Raw genomic sequence first — 20248 nt, 5'->3', positions numbered from 1 at the left:
CAGCTAATCAAAGGGCAGAATTTCTTGACGATAACGATAACCATGAATACGTTTTTCTTACACAATCGGAGGGCTGATATTTTACAAGTGTAAATTAAAAATTTATAACACCCCCGACAAGTGAAGGTTACAGTAACTAGAAAAGAGCTGATAACTTTCAAACGGCTGAACCGATTTTCTTGGATTATAGCTAAGAATACTCTCGATCAAGCCACTTTTCAAACAAAAAAATTAAATTAAAATCGGTTCATTAGTTTAGGAGCTACGATGCCACAGACAGATACACACGTCAAACTTATAACACCCCTCTTTTTGGGTTGGGGGTTAAAAAATATAAATCCATCGCTTGTTCCTACCGGGGATCAAAGAAATAAAAAATAAAATTCAAAAGTACTTTACAAAAGCTATTTTATTTCTTACTTCAATAGATACAATCATTCTCATAAATTAATGTTTGCCTGTCAGCCTCTTAGATACACTAAGCATTCGCACATCGTTCATCCATTTGAGTTGAAACTTAGCACAATTGTTGTAGTCACTTGCGTGAATGGTTCTGCCATAGTTCCATGAACGGAGAATAGGTAGCGCGCGAGTCGCATAGCATGTCGGAAATTATAATACGGATCTCTATTCCAAATGTTCAAACTCGGAGAAGAAACGCCACTATCTATATGAGCGAGCGAGATAGAACGAGTAGCTTCTTCTATGGGGTATTTAGGACTTATAGTGTCATAAATAAAAAAATACACTAAGAGGGGTCTCTCCGTCACTCGCTCCATACAAACGTAGTTCCAATTTCATTTGAATATTAAGCAACCAAAGTCCATGAAATTTTTCTAGAAACTAATATTTATGCCTGTGGTTTTCCAGATTTCTGTTAAAATATTCGGTTTCAAAGTTACGCGGTCTTAAAAATTTACATACAAATCTTTGAGCCCCTGTAATTTTAAAACTACATATTTTTAGAAAAATCTAAAACACCACAGACACAGATATTAGTTTCTAGAATATGTCTGCAAAATTTCATGGACTTTGGTTGCTTAATATTCAAATGAAATTGGAACTACGATTGTATGGAGTAAGTGACGGAGAGAGCCCTGTTAAATACATCCTACACACTTCTACATTATTATACAATATAAAAATATACCATAAATAAAAATTCACTCACACATTTCACATAATTTATATTTACAATCTCATTTTCAAAAACTTACACACACACATTTACTGATTTCTTAAAACTACTTACCTAGTAATAGTTATTTATGTATCAAGTGCGTAAAATAGAAAATTATATCCCATTTCAAATACCGTCTAGTTTAATTTTATGTACAAGTATGATAAAATGTTTTTCAATAAATTAGGAAAAAACAATAAAATATAGTATTTTATGGTGACATAATAATATTGTATAGTAGATAAAATACAACAAGTGTAAATTAAAAATTCATAACACCCCTGACAAGTGAAGGTTACAGTAACTAGAAAAGAGCTGATAACTTTCAAACGGCTGAACCGATTTTCTCGGATAATAGCTAAGAACACTCACGATCAAGCCACCTTTCAAACAAAAAAAAACTAAATTAAAATCGGTTCATTCGTTTAGGCGCTACGATGCCACAGACAGATACACAGATACACAGACACACAGATACACACGTCAAACTTATAACACCCCTCTTTTTGGGTCGGGGGTTAAAAATATGGTCTTTTATGGTGACATAATAATATTGTATCACACTAATATTATAAAGGCGAAAGTTTGTATGTGTGTGTGTGTGTGTGTGTATGTTTGTTACTCCTTCACGCAAAAACCACTGGACGGATTTGGGTGAAATTTGGAATGGAGATAGATAATATCCTGGATTAGCACATAGGTTACTTTTTATCCCGGAAAATCAAAGAGTTCCCACGGGATTCCGAAAAACCTAAATCCACGCGGGCGAAGTCGCGGGCATCGGCTAGTAGTAGATAAAATACAATAAATTAGTTAAAATCAATAAAACCACTGTCTTTTGTAATAGTCTAAATACAGTTTTTAACCTCTACGACCACAGCGCTTACCACAGCGCTAGAGGGCCTTCAAAATCGGTAATCTATACATATAATAAAATTGTAGAAAACTGGTGTCTGTACAATGGAAATATATAAAAAAAAGTAGCAGGGGTTGTTATTATATCGATGCCGAACCCGAAATTGTAATTAATTTTTTTTTGTCTGTTTGTCTGTGTGTTTGTGCACGCTAATATCAGAAACGGCTTATTCGATTTAGATACGGTTTTCACTAATATATTGTAGTAAGCTTCACTTAACATTAAGTGTTTATTTCATGTCAATCGGTTCATAAATAAAAAAAGTTATGTCAATTTAAAGAATCACGGCGAACATTTCTATTCCAAGCGAACGAAGTCGCGGGCACAGCTAGTCGGTAAATAAGTTACGCGGCGTCGTACAGGACTTTAATATTACTAAAATACACTGGTTTATCTTCCATAATGTTCATATTGTGGTGTTTGGGGTCGCAAGCGCCCCACGCTTGCTGGGCTATGTCCATCTCGCTCACACCCGCCGGTACCGAACCGAGAGGTTGCAACTGTCTCTGTCACACAAAGAAAAAAATTGTATGAGGAAAAATTATAAACTCCCTTGGGCATATTATGACACAGGTTTGGCATTGGTTTATTATTCCAAATTCAAACATATCATAGTTACTTTTCTGGACAGTTGTGAGGAACAAACATTATTATTCCAAATTCAAACTTGTGATATGATCTCTATGGTTTTTTTTTTTCTTTAAATCTGGCTTTACTCTGATTAGCCAATGTCAGGTTTGTAGTTATTTACAAGTTAGGGAAACTATATAAGTATGGACTTCGTCTGTGCCGGCGCTCGAAGACACACGCGCGGCGCCCCTTTAGAGCGCTTTCCAGTCAGTTTCACCACCAAAAACACCAGTAAAACACAAAACCCGGCCACTTTTAACAAAAAAGAAAACACTCCAAAAAGGCAGAGCACGCGCGCCAGCCAACGCCAACACAGACGAACCATAATATCATAGTTACTTTTCTGCACAGTTGTGAGGAACAAACATTATTATTCCAAATTTAAACTTGTGATATGAAATGTTTTATACTTACTTTACTGGACAGTTAACACTGTCTGGGAAGTTTAACTTTCAAACCAATCTCCAGTGTTATGAAAAGTGCACATCTCTCAACTCTTATAAGAATTCCGTTAAGTATAAGACATCCTATAGGACGGCTTTGTTAGCTGTCTGTCTGTCTGTCGTGTCAACCTATCAGGTTTCCTTAGAATCATGAAATTTGGTAATAGTAAAGGAAAAAATCTGAAAACCTTGAATTTGTATTTACATCACAAAAAGTAATTAAAACGTGTTCATGAACAAATAATTAGTATTTTCATTTTTCAAAGTAAGATAACTATACCAAGTGGGGTTTCATATGAAAGGGTTTTGCCTGTACATTCTAAAACAGATTTTCATTTATTTTTAGGCATAACAGTTTTTGATGTATTGTGCAAAATGTCGGAAAAAATACCCGAGTACGAAACCCTCAGTGCGCGAGTCTGACTCGCACTTGGCCGGTTTTTTAACACTCACCGGTCTGTCTGAGCGTCGCTTCCCCCTAGCTCGCTTGGGCCACGGCTTTTTAAGATGAACGTAAGTGATGTGCGCGCGTTTCTCGCTCGAGTGTTTGAAGCACTTGCCACACATCTCACACTTGAACGGTTTGAGACCCGTGTGGATCTGAGGAAGAAAGAATTAACAAAATATATCTTTTACAAGAGCGAAATTCTTGATCGAGAACCTAAGTTTCTTATCAAATAAACTAAAGGTGTTTGGTATTTAGCTATAATTTATCACAAAAGAACCAATGGTTTTTAATCTAGACCTCAAGCCTTTAAATATAAAATTGTCTAACTTCTAATAATAATGATTCAATTATGAAAACTCCCAAAAAAGTTCTTGTCCCAAAACCTAGGTTGTTATATATATTTTTTTTAATTTTTTTTTATTCACTATAGGTAAGCGCTTGACCACAATCACACCTGATGGAAAGTGATGATGTGGTCTAAGATGGGACGCGTTTACCTAGAAGGTGCCAATTCACTCTTGGTAATTTATAGTTGGTAATTATACTCATATAATTTGGTAATTTTCGCCAGCTTGCCTTTTTATCACAATAAGTACCTTAGGTTCCCATCAATAAACTTGAGGAGCATATCAAGGTTACTCATATCATACAAGAACCTCAAGTTTTCGACCAAGAACCTAAAGTTCTCACTTGAAGAGCATATCAAGGACTTTACCTTGCACACTAAAGAACCTAAGGTTCTCGGCCAAGAACCTAAGGTTCTCATCAATAATGTTGAATAGCATATCAAGGACTTTACATTCATCACTAAAGAACCTAGAGTTCTCGACCAAGAACCTAAGGTTCTCATCAATAAACTTGAAGAGCATATCAAGGACTTTACCCTGCACACTAAAGAACCTAAGGTTCTCGGCCAAGAACCTAAGGTTCTCATCAATAAACTTGAAGAGCACATCAAGGACTTTACCCTGCACACTAAAGAACCTAAGGTTCTCATCAATAAACTTGAAGAGCACATCAAGGACTTTACCTTGCACACTAAAGAACCTAAGGTTCTCGGCCAAGAACCTAAGGTTCTCATCAATTTACCACCATATGCCTCTGTCGGTTGCTATGCGTGGAGAAGCTCTTCCCGCACAGGCTGCACACGTACGTGGCTCGCACCTGGCTGTGCACGCGGCGGTGCGCGACCAGCCGCTGCTTCATACGGAAGGATTTCCCGCCGACCATAATATGTACCCAGCGGTGGTCGAGTAACTTTTGTTTTATACAATCCTTCAGTTCTTTACCGAGAACTTTAGGTTCTTATAACAGTGTAAAATTGTTCGTCATCTTGTCTTTCCATTACAATAATAAGAACCTAAGGTTCTAGGCTAAGAACCTAAGGTTCTCATCAATAATGTTGAAGAGCTCATCAAGGACTTTACATTCATCACTAAAGAACCTAAGGTTCTTGGCCAAGAACCTAAGGTTCTCATCAACTTACCACCATATGCCTCTGTCGGTTGCTATGCGTGGAGAAGCTCTTCCCGCACAGGCTGCACACGTACGTGGCTCGCACCTGGCTGTGCACGCGGCGGTGCGCGACCAGCCGCTGCTTCATACGGAAGGATTTCCCGCCGACCATAATATGTACCCAGCGGTGGTCGAGTAACTTTTGTTTTATACAATCCTTCAGTTCTTTACCGAGAACTTTAGGTTCTTATAACAGTGTAAAATTGTTCGTCATCTTGTCTTTCCATTACAATAATAAGAACCTAAGGTTCTAGGCTAAGAACCTAAGGTTCTCATCAATAATGTTGAAGAGCTCATCAAGGACTTTACATTCATCACTAAAGAACCTAAGGTTCTTGGCCAAGAACCTAAGGTTCTCATCAACTTACCACCATATGCCTCTGTCGGTTGCTATGCGTGGAGAAGCTCTTCCCGCACAGATTGCACACGTACGTGGCTCGCACCTGGCTGTGCACGCGGCGGTGCGCGACCAGCCGCTGCTTCATACGGAAGGATTTCCCGCCGACCATAATATGTACCCAGCGGTGGTCGAGTAACTTTTGTTTTATACAATCCTTCAGTTCTTTACCGAGAACTTTAGGTTCTTATAACAGTGTAAAATTGTTCGTCATCTTGTCTTTCCATTACAATAATAAGAACCTAAGGTTCTAGGCTAAGAACCTAAGGTTCTCATCAATAATGTTGAAGAGCTCATCAAGGACTTTACATTCATCACTAAAGAACCTAAGGTTCTTGGCCAAGAACCTAAGGTTCTCATCAACTTACCACCATATGCCTCTGTCGGTTGCTATGCGTGGAGAAGCTCTTCCCGCACAGATTGCACACGTACGTGGCTCGCACCTGGCTGTGCACGCGGCGGTGCGCGACCAGCCGCTGCTTCATACGGAAGGATTTCCCGCCGACCATAATATGTACCCAGCGGTGGTCGAGTAACTTTTGTTTTATACAATCCTTCAGTTCTTTACCGAGAACTTTAGGTTCTTATAACAGTGTAAAATTGTTCGTCATCTTGTCTTTCCATTACAATAATAAGAACCTAAGGTTCTAGGCTAAGAACCTAAGGTTCTCATCAATAATGTTGAAGAGCTCATCAAGGACTTTACATTCATCACTAAAGAACCTAAGGTTCTTGGCCAAGAACCTAAGGTTCTCATCAACTTACCACCATATGCCTCTGTCGGTTGCTATGCGTGGAGAAGCTCTTCCCGCACAGGCTGCACACGTACGTGGCTCGCACCTGGCTGTGCACGCGGCGGTGCGCGACCAGCCGCTGCTTCATACGGAAGGATTTCCCGCCGACCATAATATGTACCCAGCGGTGGTCGAGTAACTTTTGTTTTATACAATCCTTCAGTTCTTTACCGAGAACTTTAGGTTCTTATAACAGTGTAAAATTGTTCGTCATCTTGTCTTTCCATTACAATAATAAGAACCTAAGGTTCTAGGCTAAGAACCTAAGGTTCTCATCAATAATGTTGAAGAGCTCATCAAGGACTTTACATTCATCACTAAAGAACCTAAGGTTCTTGGCCAAGAACCTAAGGTTCTCATCAACTTACCACCATATGCCTCTGTCGGTTGCTATGCGTGGAGAAGCTCTTCCCGCACAGATTGCACACGTACGTGGCTCGCACCTGGCTGTGCACGCGGCGGTGCGCGACCAGCCGCTGCTTCATACGGAAGGATTTCCCACACGCGTCGCACGCGAACGGACGCTCGCCCGTATGTACCCAGCGGTGGTCTTTTAGAAGGGCGTAACTCTGAAAAAACCGGCCAAGTGCGAGTCAGACTCGCGCACTGAGGGTTCCGTACTCGGGTATTTATCCAACATTTTGCAGGATAAATCGAAAACTATTATACATAAAAATGTGTTTTAGAACTTACAGATACAGCCCTTTCATATGATACCCCACTTGGTATAGTTATCTTACTTTGAAAATTGAGACCTGTTTTAATTTTTTTTTAATGATGTAACCACTAATTCACGGTTTTCAGATTTATTCCTGTACTTGTGCTATAAGACCTACCTTCCTGCCAAATTTCATGATTCCTGGTCAACGGGAAGTACCCTATAGGTTTCTTGACAGACAGACAGACAGACAACGAAGTGATCCTATAAGGTTTCCGTTTTTCCTTTTGAGGTACGGAACTCTAAAAATTACTTTTAAGGTTGATAATTTTTTTCATTTCCTGCTTCTTTCTTAGTGGGAGGGCGGGCGGTGCATATCTGTAGATGGATTCCGAAAAACCTGCATTAATCATAATTACTTTACAATTGCAATTGATTTGATTGGCTGAATATAGTATTTTTGTTGCAAATACCACCAGGACCATAAGGATTCCGTTTTTCCTTTTGAGGTATAGTATTTTTAGGGTTCCGTAAACCTAAAAATAAAGAAAACTAACCTGAAACATTCTGCCACAAGACTCGCACATGAAGGGCGACTTCATGGAAGGGTAGTTGGTTCGGTTCTTGTCCGGGTGGTGACGCCTGAAGTGCCCGTGGTACGCTCTAGAGTCTTCTAGTTGCATGCCGCACTACAATAACAGTCATTTATGTCACAAGTGTGCAAAGAAAAACACAAATTATTACAAAATAAAATTAAATGTAGTAATCTCCTCAATCGGATATCTTTGTCTATTCCGCGTAGGAACACCCGTAGCAGTATATCCTCTAAAATCTTCTATATACCTTTCGTTAAATCACATCTCGGGAACCAAGCCCCAATTATACGTATGTGTGCTAAATATAATGAGCTATCTAAAAAGATACCTGGCATCGACATATTCCATGACTCGGCTATTGCCTTCAAAAAAAAACTCACCGATCATATTTTATCCAAAAGCTAACTGTCTGTATTTTTTAATACTTAACCTTTGTTTAACGTAGCCATAGTCATTTTATTTTTATTTTTTATAATGTAATTATGTTTCATATACCTATTATTTAAGTACTTGTATGTATCTATTATATCTGTTAAGTCTGTTGTAATATAAAGATTACCTGTAAATACTATATAAATGTTGTGGACGCTAGTTATTGATATACATATCGGTCATGTAATAGTTTGTAAGTTAGTATATATAAAATGTTAAATATGTATATTGTTAGCGTTCCTTGATAAATAAAAAAAAAAAAAAAAAAAACATTATAGTCCAGGCATAAAAGTAGGTCAAACTGCGGAGTTCTGAGACGATTGTAAAAGATTAGATGATAGCGCGGAATCGCGGAAAACGCGCGCGGTTGGAGTATACTTCGTTGAGACTTTCCTAATTCGAACCGCTAGGATATGGAACGCCCTTCCGGCATCAGTTTTCTCTTCCACCTATAATATGGGTACCTTCAAGTCAAGAGTGAATAGGCAACTTCTAAGCAAGCGCGCTCCATCTTAGGCTGCATCATCACTTGCTAGCAGGTCTGATTGCGGCCAAGCGCTAGTCTATATAATTAAAAAAAAAAAGACACATTGGAGCGGAATTCCGCGCCCATGCGGAATTCCACAAGGTTTGTCGCCGAGTTTAGGAGTTGGGAGGGGATATACAAACTAACCTGTTCACAAGATATAGGACCTTCCGCTTTCCGCATCTGACTAGGGTACATTCTTCTCTCGTTTCTCTCCGAACTGTCGTTTTTGGACTTTTCCTTGATTTCTCTGGGCTTCCTGCCTTTCGACTTTTCTTTCGCATCACTGGAAAATAAGTAGGAATGGATATAAATTGATATTGGAGGTACCTACCAAGTAAAGTCTTTATCATTGTAAAGTGGTGTTAATAAAAAAAAAGAATACCCGGCTGAGTTTGTTGTGGGCTCTTCTCAGACTTGGGCGCGTTTGGAACCCTCGTAGCTTTAGTTTTAAGTAACGTAATTAATTATCACCACTATATCGTACAAGTTTAACAATTTCGACCATCAAAAGGAGTACAATTGTAACCTACTTTGAATAAATGATTTTGACTTTGACTTTGAACTCGAGAATCTAACTCCTTCTTCTTCTTCTTCTCTCTGGGCTGGTTTCCGCACTTAAACGTTTCCGTCTGTTGTCTAAATAAATCTAACTCCTTAACCCTGATGCTATATGGAATTGCATTCCTAGGTCGCGGTGATCGTATGGGATTTATCTATACTAATAAATAAAATTGGAGTGTCTGTCTGTAATTTCGAAATAACTACCGCATATTAAGGTCATATGGTTATTTGAACGATACTATAACTGAATCACACGTTTTTAAATTTTTTGTCTGTCTGTCTGTCTGTTTGAAAAGGTTTCATAAAAAATTTGGAGTCCAACTCCTCAATCCTGATGCTGCAGGGGATCTAACCAATCCACGCGGGTGAAGCTGCGGGCATCAGCTAGTGTTTTTATAAAATTTGGTAAAGAGACACGCCTTGCATTCTGGGAACGGACTACTACGGAAAGGCTAATTTTGTCCTGTATAATCAAAAGTTACCACGGGATTTTTAAAAACCCTTCACCATTTTACCACCGAACCGCAAGACGTCGGGCGAGTTTCCATCCTTATGTCGTCGACATCCCATCTACGCGCACGAAACGTTTTGCGTCTTCATTCCTCATACGCATGGCTAAGGTTTGGAATACTCTTCCGCGATCTGTGTTTCCTACCAATTACAATCCGGGTATCTTTAAAACAATCCCATCCCATCGCATCGCATTAAACGCATCCCATCTTAGACCACATCATCACTTTCCATCAGGTGTGATTGTGGTCAAGCGCTTACCTATAGTGAACAAAAAAAAAAAAAAACCTAAATCCACGCGGGCGAAGCCGCGGGCATCATTTAGCTAATAACCAAATTTGCTTACGAGTCTGTGTTATGTTTGGCGGAGACCTGGCGGTGTCTCTTGTACGCGACTTCAGATACGAAGCGGACGTTGCACAGCTCACAGAATGGACCGTCCTCGGGGATCTGACAAAATAACATTTAGTTTATACAAGTGTAAATTAAAAATTTATAACATCCCCTACAAGTGAAGGTTACAGTAATAACTAGAAAAGAGCTGATAACTTTCAAACGGCTGAACCGATTTTCCCTGATTATAGCTAAGAACACTCTCGATCAAGCCACCTTTCAAACAAAAAAAACTAAATTAAAATCGGTTCATTAGTTTAGGAGCTACGATGCCACAGACAGATACACAGATACACATGTCAAACTTATAACACCCCTCTTTTTGGGTCGGGGGTTAAAAAGCCTTTAACTGACTGACAGTCACTGAATATTGATGTTAATATTATTATCTGTATAATCTGAGGAAACCATTCGCAAGATTTGCTTTATATGTCAACTGTCATTTCAAAAGTACAGCTGCTTTTCTTTTTCTCTCTCGTCTGGCTTTACACTGATTAGCCAATGTCAAGTTTGTACTTATTTATGAGTTAGGAAAACTATATGTATAAGTGTGGAATTCGTCTGTGCCGGCGCCCGCCGACATACGCGCGGCGCCCCTTTAGAGCGCTTCCCAGTCAGTTCCACCATCAATAAACACCAGCAGAACACAAAAACCGGCCACTTCTAACAAAAAAACACTCCAAAAAGTCACAACACGCGCGCCAGCAAACGCCACCACAGACGAAGTCTACAGCTGCTTGATTGCGGGAAATCTGCATTAATCATTATTACAATCGCAATTGTTGTGATTGGCTGACTTTGTGCTATTCTTGTTGCAAAAATACATGTAGCCAATAGTAAGCAAGCGTCGACCAATCAGAGATGATTGCAATCGTGACATTGTAGCTGTCATTCTACTGCAATCGAGCCGCAGTAGACCGTACTTTGTGTAACTATCATGTCAAAAGTCTACGTCCAATACTCCCCCATAAATGAGAGTAGTTGGTGGTCTCGACTCACAACAATGAGTCCTACGATACAGCTAGAGAAAATTTGGTGAGCGAAGCAAGCACAATTTTTTTTGTAAGTTTTTCAAACACGCTGACGAAGGAGTACCCGCACAGCGCGCACACAAAGTCGGAGGGGTGCTTGATGCGTATGTGGCGCATGTACGTGCAATACTCCCCATCGCTGAGGGTAGTTAGTGGTCACCCTGTACAGCTCGCTCACCTCTCTGTCGTCGAGGCGATGCTTGAGCTTCTTGTGCAAGTCGATGCCCTTCTCGCTGACGAAGGAGTACCCGCACAGCGCGCACACAAAGTCGGAGGGGTGCTTGATGCGTATGTGGCGCATGTACGTGCAATACTCCCCATCGCTGAGGGTAGTTAGTGGTCACCCTGTACAGCTCGCTCACCTCTCTGTCGTCGAGGCGATGCTTGAGCTTCTTGTGCAAGTCGATGCCCTTCTCGCTGACGAAGGAGTACCCGCACAGCGCGCACACAAAGTCGGAGGGGTGTTTGATGCGTATGTGGCGCATGTACGTGCAATACTCCCCATCGCTGAGGGTAGTTAGTGGTCACCCTGTACAGCTCGCTCACCTCTCTGTCGTCGAGGCGATGCTTGAGCTTCTTGTGCAAGTCGATGCCCTTCTCGCTGACGAAGGAGTACCCGCACAGCGCGCACACAAAGTCGGAGGGGTGCTTGATGCGTATGTGGCGCATGTACGTGCAATACTCCCCATCGCTGAGGGTAGTTAGTGGTCACCCTGTACAGCTCGCTCACCTCTCTGTCGTCGAGGCGATGCTTGAGCTTCTTGTGCAAGTCGATGCCCTTCTCGCTGACGAAGGAGTACCCGCACAGCGCGCACACAAAGTCGGAGGGGTGCTTGATGCGTATGTGGCGCATGTACGTGCAATACTCCCCATCGCTGAGGGTAGTTAGTGGTCACCCTGTACAGCTCGCTCACCTCTCTGTCGTCGAGGCGATGCTTGAGCTTCTTGTGCAAGTCGATGCCCTTCTCGCTGACGAAGGAGTACCCGCACAGCGCGCACACAAAGTCGGAGGGGTGCTTGATGCGTATGTGGCGCATGTACGTGCAATACTCCCCATCGCTGAGGGTAGTTAGTGGTCACCCTGTACAGCTCGCTCACCTCTCTGTCGTCGAGGCGATGCTTGAGCTTCTTGTGCAAGTCGATGCCCTTCTCGCTGACGAAGGAGTACCCGCACAGCGCGCACACAAAGTCGGAGGGGTGTTTGATGCGTATGTGGCGCATGTACGTGCAATACTCCCCATCGCTGAGGGTAGTTAGTGGTCACCCTGTACAGCTCGCTCACCTCTCTGTCGTCGAGGCGATGCTTGAGCTTCTTGTGCAAGTCGATGCCCTTCTCGCTGACGAAGGAGTACCCGCACAGCGCGCACACAAAGTCGGAGGGGTGCTTGATGCGTATGTGGCGCATGTACGTGCAATACTCCCCATCGCTGAGGGTAGTTAGTGGTCACCCTGTACAGCTCGCTCACCTCTCTGTCGTCGAGGCGATGCTTGAGCTTCTTGTGCAAGTCGATGCCCTTCTCGCTGACGAAGGAGTACCCGCACAGCGCGCACACAAAGTCGGAGGGGTGCTTGATGCGTATGTGGCGCATGTACGTGCAATACTCCCCATCGCTGAGGGTAGTTAGTGGTCACCCTGTACAGCTCGCTCACCTCTCTGTCGTCGAGGCGATGCTTGAGCTTCTTGTGCAAGTCGATGCCCTTCTCGCTGACGAAGGAGTACCCGCACAGCGCGCACACAAAGTCGGAGGGGTGCTTGATGCGTATGTGGCGCATGTACGTGCAATACTCCCCATCGCTGAGGGTAGTTAGTGGTCACCCTGTACAGCTCGCTCACCTCTCTGTCGTCGAGGCGATGCTTGAGCTTCTTGTGCAAGTCGATGCCCTTCTCGCTGACGAAGGAGTACCCGCACAGCGCGCACACAAAGTCGGAGGGGTGTTTGATGCGTATGTGGCGCATGTACGTGCAATACTCCCCATCGCTGAGGGTAGTTAGTGGTCACCCTGTACAGCTCGCTCACCTCTCTGTCGTCGAGGCGATGCTTGAGCTTCTTGTGCAAGTCGATGCCCTTCTCGCTGACGAAGGAGTACCCGCACAGCGCGCACACAAAGTCGGAGGGGTGTTTGATGCGTATGTGGCGCATGTACGTGCAATACTCCCCATCGCTGAGGGTAGTTAGTGGTCACCCTGTACAGCTCGCTCACCTCTCTGTCGTCGAGGCGATGCTTGAGCTTCTTGTGCAAGTCGATGCCCTTCTCGCTGACGAAGGAGTACCCGCACAGCGCGCACACAAAGTCGGAGGGGTGCTTGATGCGTATGTGGCGCATGTACGTGCAATACTCCCCATCGCTGAGGGTAGTTAGTGGTCACCCTGTACAGCTCGCTCACCTCTCTGTCGTCGAGGCGATGCTTGAGCTTCTTGTGCAAGTCGATGCCCTTCTCGCTGACGAAGGAGTACCCGCACAGCGCGCACACAAAGTCGGAGGGGTGTTTGATGCGTATGTGGCGCATGTACGTGCAATACTCCCCATCGCTGAGGGTAGTTAGTGGTCACCCTGTACAGCTCGCTCACCTCTCTGTCGTCGAGGCGATGCTTGAGCTTCTTGTGCAAGTCGATGCCCTTCTCGCTGACGAAGGAGTACCCGCACAGCGCGCACACAAAGTCGGAGGGGTGTTTGATGCGTATGTGGCGCATGTACGTGCAATACTCCCCATCGCTGAGGGTAGTTAGTGGTCACCCTGTACAGCTCGCTCACCTCTCTGTCGTCGAGGCGATGCTTGAGCTTCTTGTGCAAGTCGATGCCCTTCTCGCTGACGAAGGAGTACCCGCACAGCGCGCACACAAAGTCGGAGGGGTGTTTGATGCGTATGTGGCGCATGTACGTGCAATACTCCCCATCGCTGAGGGTAGTTAGTGGTCACCCTGTACAGCTCGCTCACCTCTCTGTCGTCGAGGCGATGCTTGAGCTTCTTGTGCAAGTCGATGCCCTTCTCGCTGACGAAGGAGTACCCGCACAGCGCGCACACAAAGTCGGAGGGGTGCTTGATGCGTATGTGGCCCATGTACGTGCAATACTCCCCATCGCTGAGGGTAGTTAGTGGTCACCCTGTACAGCTCGCTCACCTCTCTGTCGTCGAGGCGATGCTTGAGCTTCTTGTGCAAGTCGATGCCCTTCTCGCTGACGAAGGAGTACCCGCACAGCGCGCACACAAAGTCGGAGGGGTGCTTGATGCGTATGTGGCGCATGTACGTGCAATACTCCCCATCGCTGAGGGTAGTTAGTGGTCACCCTGTACAGCTCGCTCACCTCTCTGTCGTCGAGGCGATGCTTGAGCTTCTTGTGCAAGTCGATGCCCTTCTCGCTGACGAAGGAGTACCCGCACAGCGCGCACACAAAGTCGGAGGGGTGCTTGATGCGTATGTGGCGCATGTACGTGCAATACTCCCCATCGCTGAGGGTAGTTAGTGGTCACCCTGTACAGCTCGCTCACCTCTCTGTCGTCGAGGCGATGCTTGAGCTTCTTGTGCAAGTCGATGCCCTTCTCGCTGACGAAGGAGTACCCGCACAGCGCGCACACAAAGTCGGAGGGGTGCTTGATGCGTATGTGGCCCATGTACGTCGTGAACTTGACGAACTCGTCTGGACAGTGCGGGCATTGGTACTTCGTCCCTTTGTGCCATCTTTCGTGGAGCCTCGCCGTTTGTCTGGAAAAAAACATGTGTGTAAAACCTTCAGGAAACTAAACTTTGAGAGAATGAGGTGATTTTAGGGTTCATTTATTTATTTGGAAAACTTTATTGCACATGTATACCTAACTTAAACTAATAATTACAAGGACGCAAGCTACCTCGTTACCAAATTTCGTACAAATCAGCTATGCGGATGGGTTTTTGGGAATCCCGTGGGAACTCTTTGATTTTCCGGGATAAAAAATAGCTTATGTCTGTCCCCGGGATATAAGCTAACCCTGTACCAAATTTCGTCAGAATCGGTTAAACTGTTGGGCTGTGAAAAGGTAGCAGACAGACACACTTTCGCATTTATAATATTAGTATAGTATGGATGTGAACAACACTGTTGGTCAGAGAGTGTTTTGAGAGTGATTTGACAATGATAATTGATATAGCAGTTTAATATCATGTCCCGTAAACACTTGTGTCATACTATTGAACTTTACGCTTAGTTGGAGGGGAAAGGGGAATGATTAGTCGTGATTAAAATGACTAATATTCTTTTTTGTTTTGACGTGACAACGTCTTATAATTCGATAGAGCCGGCTGCACGCACGAAAAAACATGACTCATGCGGCGTTACCTCGCTCTGAGGCGTTCCATGTAAGGCTTGAAGTGCAAGCGAGAGCGCGGAACGAGCAACAAAGAAGCACAATCGGCCTTTGTTGTCACGTTCAACTATCGTCAGTAAACCGACTTTACAGACAACCAATTTTTTCTTAAACAAAAAAAACTATTGAACTTTGACTTGATTTTGGTCCTGTTAGTTGGTCCTTAGGGTACGAAACCCTACAAATGGTCCATCACCAATTCAAGCAGATAAACTTACCGATGTGTGGTGATGTACGGGCAGGAGTTGCAGCTGAACCTTTGCGTGTGGTGTGCGGTGATGTGCTTCCTCAGCGCGTGAGAGTGCTTGAAATGCGTCTTGCATATTTCACACTCATACTCCCCACATTGCTGCAAAATGATCACACTAATATTATAATAATAAATACGGAACCCTCGGTGCGCGAATCTGACTAGAACTTGGCTGGTTTTTTTATTCTCCGTTAAAGCAAGTAATTTTTGAATACATTGGATATGGATAGATAAAATCAAAAATTTATAACACCCCCAACAGCAAGTTACAGTAACTAGAAAAGAGCTGATAACTTTCAAACGGCTGAACCGATTTTCTTGGATTATGGCTAAGAACACTTTCGATCAAGCCACCTTTCAAACAAAAAAAAAAACTGAATTAAAATCGGTTCATTAGTTTACGATTTACGATGCCACAGACAGATACACACGTCAAACTTATAACACCCCTCTTTTTGGGTCGGGGGTTAAATAAACTTACATCAGTATGCCTCGACATATGCCCATTGTAAGCATCCTCGTCCAAAAACCCTTTGAAACACAGCGTACATTTGAACGGAGAATTCTTATAGTTAGCTGTTTCTTGCCTTTTCCGTATATCAGCTACTTGCTCATCAAAACTTAAATCAGTTATAGTGAACAAAGTTTCATTCAAATCCGTGTTCAAAAACGGTTTCCTTCGTCTATCTATTTTCGGTTCGATAACTTTAGATTTGACCTTAGCTTTTTTGGTCTTACTCTTCTCTTTTTTCAATATTTTCTTGCGTTTCGTCTCTAAAGGTAAGCTGTCATCTGTAGAATAGTCATTGCAATCGTTATTCGGCAAGAAATCGGCGTCGTTGTCACTGTTTTCATTTTTAACGTTATTTAGTATAACGTTATCGTTACTTGCAGTAACGTTATCGTTATTTAAACCATCGTCAGCATTTCCGTCATTGAAGCTATCTTTGATTGAATTTAAATGGTTTAAATTATCGTTAGTCAAAACTTCGTGGTCTATACTTAACTCGTCTTTAGTTTCAATATAGTTTTCATTAGTATAGGTAAAATTTTCATGTTTAACTGTGACAGTTTTCTCATTTAGGTCAGTTTTGTCCAAAACAGTTAGGTTATCTTCTACATCTTCTAGGATATATAAATCACAGTTGTTTGGCTCAAATTGTTTATGGACTAATTTTGATATCAGGTCGTTTTCATGTCGGTTTATTGTTTTCACGTTTTGGATTGTTATCTGAAAATGTAAACAATAGGTTTAAAGAGTTTTTTATTTCTCGGAAGAACAATGTTCACTTATCACACTAATATTATAAAGGTGAAAGTTTGTATGTGTGTGTGTATGTTTGTTACTCCTTCACGCAAAAAATACTGGACGGATTGAGCTGAAATTTAGAATGGAGATAGATTATACTCTGGATTAGCAGATAGGCTACTTTTTATCCTGGAAAAGGGACTTCGTCTGTGATGGCGTTTGCTGGCGCGCGTGCTGTGCTTGTTTGGAGTGTTTTTTTTGTTAATAGTGGCTGGTTTTTGTGTTAGTTGGTGTTTTTTGGTGGTGGAACTGACTGGGAAGCGCTCTAAAGGGGCGCCGCGCGTGTGTCGGCGGGCGCCGGCGCAGACGGAGTCCATACTTGTATAAATTCAATAACTTGAAAATATCACAAACTTGACATTGGCTAATCAGAGTAAAGCCAGATTTAAAGAAAAAAAAAATATCCCGGAAAATCAAAGGATTCCCACGGGATTTTTAAAAAACTACATCCACGCGAACAAAGTCGCGGGCATCAGCAAGTATGAGAATAATTCTAAATATGAATATAGAAAAGACATATTTTTTAAAGGTATACAAATTTTATAAAATAATAATAATATGTATTTCAAAACGCGTTATATCCTAAGTTGACAAACTATATATTTATCTATCTATCCATTATTATATCTGACAGTACTTTTTTATAACAATAAATTTTTAAATAGACATTTTGAATGACAAAACACCTTTTTTTCGATTACAAGTTAGCCTTTGACTGCTTTTTCACCTGGTGGTGAGTAATGAGTAGAGCCTCAATAGCTCAACCGGTAAAGGAGTGGACTGAAAACCGAAAGGTCGAAGGTTCAAACCCCGCCCGTTGCACTATTGTCATACCTACTCCTAGCACAAGCCTGACGCTTAGTTGGAGAGGAAAGGGGTCTATTAGTCATTTAACATGGATAATATTCTTTAAAAAAAAAATAAAAAAAAATGATGCAGTGTAAACTGCCATGCCCTCTCTAGTCAGCCCGCATCTAGGAAGAGGTATGGCATTTTTTTACACCCTATTTTTTCTATTCTAAGAATGAAATAGAATACTATTTTAACATATGGTGAATGTAATGAAATACGAATATAAATAATAAACACAGGTTAGGTAGCAAAGAGAAATTAAATGAAAAATACGAGTTCGTAGATGCCAAATTCTCCTGCCAGTGTACAGCCCACGCGGCTAACTTTGAAATCGCGGCGGCGCCTTTGACAATTTGCGGCATATCTAAAGGCGGCGCGCCACGAAGGCGACCGTATCTAAACGAACAGACTTTAATTTTTCCATTACAACATAGTGGGAACGCCTAAGGGGAAATGAAATACTTACAGATTTGTGTTCTTTGACCAGTCTTAACATAAGTGAGTGTGCACGCTCGCTTTTTTCCCTGAACTTGTTGAAGTTCAGAAGTCTGTGTGCACACTCTCCACACAGAGTTTTGGGCATCTTGTCTTTATCTTCCAACTACAAACAAAACATTATACTTATAACTTTTTGAAATTTGAATCAAAACCAGAATCTAAATATACAAAAAGGAAAAGGTGACTGACTGACTGATTGATCTATCAACGCTCTACTCAAACTACTGGTCAGATCAGGCTGAAATTCGGAGTGCAGATAGCTGTTATCAACTAAGAAAGGATTATTGAAAATTCAACTTGTTAGGGGGTAAAATAGGGGTTCAAAATATGTGTAGTTATAGAATTACGTGTGTATTCAGCTTAATCAGTAAAATAAGCTGGGTCAGACAGACATATACACAAATATCCTACAAGGATAAACATCTTATTTTGTATCATCATATTTTAAAATAAAATGAAGAACTTACTGCAATTCCAGTCAATGTTCTGTATGGTTCCTTTAGTTTATATTTATTTAATGGGTACATTTTGCTCTCTGTGTCCAGGCATATTAAACAGACCTGCAACAAAGATATGTAGATACGTACAGATATGTACATGTAAAGATATGTATGTATGTGTGTAAAGATATGTATGCATGTGACAGGTATGTAGATGTAAAGATATGTACAGTACGTTTTTTTTTTAACTGGGACAGTATGGGGAAATGCAAAACCATAGGAGTTACAGGATAGCTGTCTTTAGGTCCCTTTTTGTGCAAACAATTATGGCATAGTCAATTATTCGGTCGAGCATGAGTTGTCCATAAAAATCAATGAAATTGAATAAAATGCCAATCAACTCAGTTTCATGTAAGAACCATTTCATTGTACAGAAAGAAAGAAAAGGGGACAGCAGAAGTTGGTCAAATTTTGAGTAAGCAGTTTTTCATACAATTTCTTGTGAATAGCTTTATTTTATTGTGTTCTTCAATACAATCCAGTAATCCGAACATTCCAATAATCCTCTGGTTTTTAATAGTGCTGGATTAGTGGGATTCTAATTTCTAATCCACCTTGTATACTTACATGCACCACCAAAGGCACAGCATCCGCCCTGACTTTCCTCAAACCAGTTTTAGATACATAGAAATCATCAAACAAGAAGTGTTGGGAACAAACAGCCGCTCGGGTGGGTAGACTTGCCTCATCTTTGTTGAGAGCTTTCAGCCAGCACTTCCTAGTACCAGGATTGACTGGGAACCTGGAAAATCACTAATTTTCAGGGTTTCATACCTGAAAGATGCCAATGGGACCCTACTACTTAGATTTTGCTACAACTATCATGCACACTATGATGCCATGTAGAAACCAAAGAGGGTATGGGTTTAACAAAAAACTGCCATATCCCTTTCACTTACCACTAGGGAAGACTGTAGTCAATGACTAAGTTATAACTGAATTGAAACATATGGAAAGGGGTACACAAATATGTAAACACAAAGTTTTTTAAGTTTTGTCTTAAATTAACAACTTACTTGTGATAGGTGATATCACCTTGCGATCCAAGCGTATATTTTGAAGAATTATTACAAAACGGCACGCAGCAACGCATTTTGAGTTTTTATTTAGGTAAGAAAATACAGTGTTTTTGTCTTGCATTCAATAGCTCATTGATATATATTTTTTTTAGATTTCACAGCGTCCACGAATTACAAATCTCAGTAAATTATATTTTTGTACTTATGATACACACTGCTGTTCAACTATTTATAAAATTAAAGTTTATTTACATATAATAAATGCATTCAAAAAATAAAATTATGATTTATTTTTATATGAATTCACCAAAAAAATTGAAACCACAAACTACAAACTAACGTCAAATTGTTTTTTTTTAAATTTATTTTATGGCCCTGGATATAACTTTTAAAGCCTACATACTCTTTATACAAACTATAGCACAGAAGCACAGACCAAACCCGT

At 41.7% G+C, this 20248-nt stretch overlaps 1 protein-coding gene across 2 annotated transcripts in view; it reads right to left on the bottom strand.

Annotated features, from left to right (window-relative positions):
• Positions 1-2342: 2342 nt before the first annotated feature.
• Positions 2343-20248, bottom strand: part of LOC123879666 (zinc finger protein 90-like) — a 31244-nt gene continuing 13338 nt past the window's right edge. Inside the window, exons 2-14 of one of the 2 annotated variants that reach the window (XM_045927519.1) lie at positions 19801-19917; positions 19352-19526; positions 18752-18844; positions 18253-18387; positions 16107-16856; positions 15594-15724; positions 14524-14737; positions 9956-10059; positions 8683-8821; positions 7539-7670; positions 6692-6892; positions 3623-3769; positions 2343-2602 (exon numbers count right to left, since the gene is read on the bottom strand). In XM_045927519.1, coding sequence (XP_045783475.1) covers positions 2441-2602; positions 3623-3769; positions 6692-6892; positions 7539-7670; positions 8683-8821; positions 9956-10059; positions 14524-14737; positions 15594-15724; positions 16107-16856; positions 18253-18387; positions 18752-18844; positions 19352-19526; positions 19801-19877 — 2460 coding nt within the window. In that variant the 5' untranslated portion in view covers positions 19878-19917 and the 3' untranslated portion in view covers positions 2343-2440. Of the gene's footprint in view, positions 2603-3622; positions 3770-6691; positions 6893-7538; positions 7671-8682; positions 8822-9955; positions 10060-14523; positions 14738-15593; positions 15725-16106; positions 16857-18252; positions 18388-18751; positions 18845-19351; positions 19527-19800; positions 20106-20248 lie in introns of those variants that run through there. The other variant, XM_045927518.1, reaches the window with a different exon arrangement.

This window comes from Maniola jurtina, chromosome 28 (assembly GCF_905333055.1).
Source record: "Maniola jurtina chromosome 28, ilManJurt1.1, whole genome shotgun sequence".
Taxonomy (NCBI): Eukaryota; Metazoa; Arthropoda; class Insecta; order Lepidoptera; family Nymphalidae; genus Maniola; species Maniola jurtina.
Note: the sequence above shows the minus strand (reverse complement) of the source record. Positions and strands in the feature narration are given on the sequence as shown.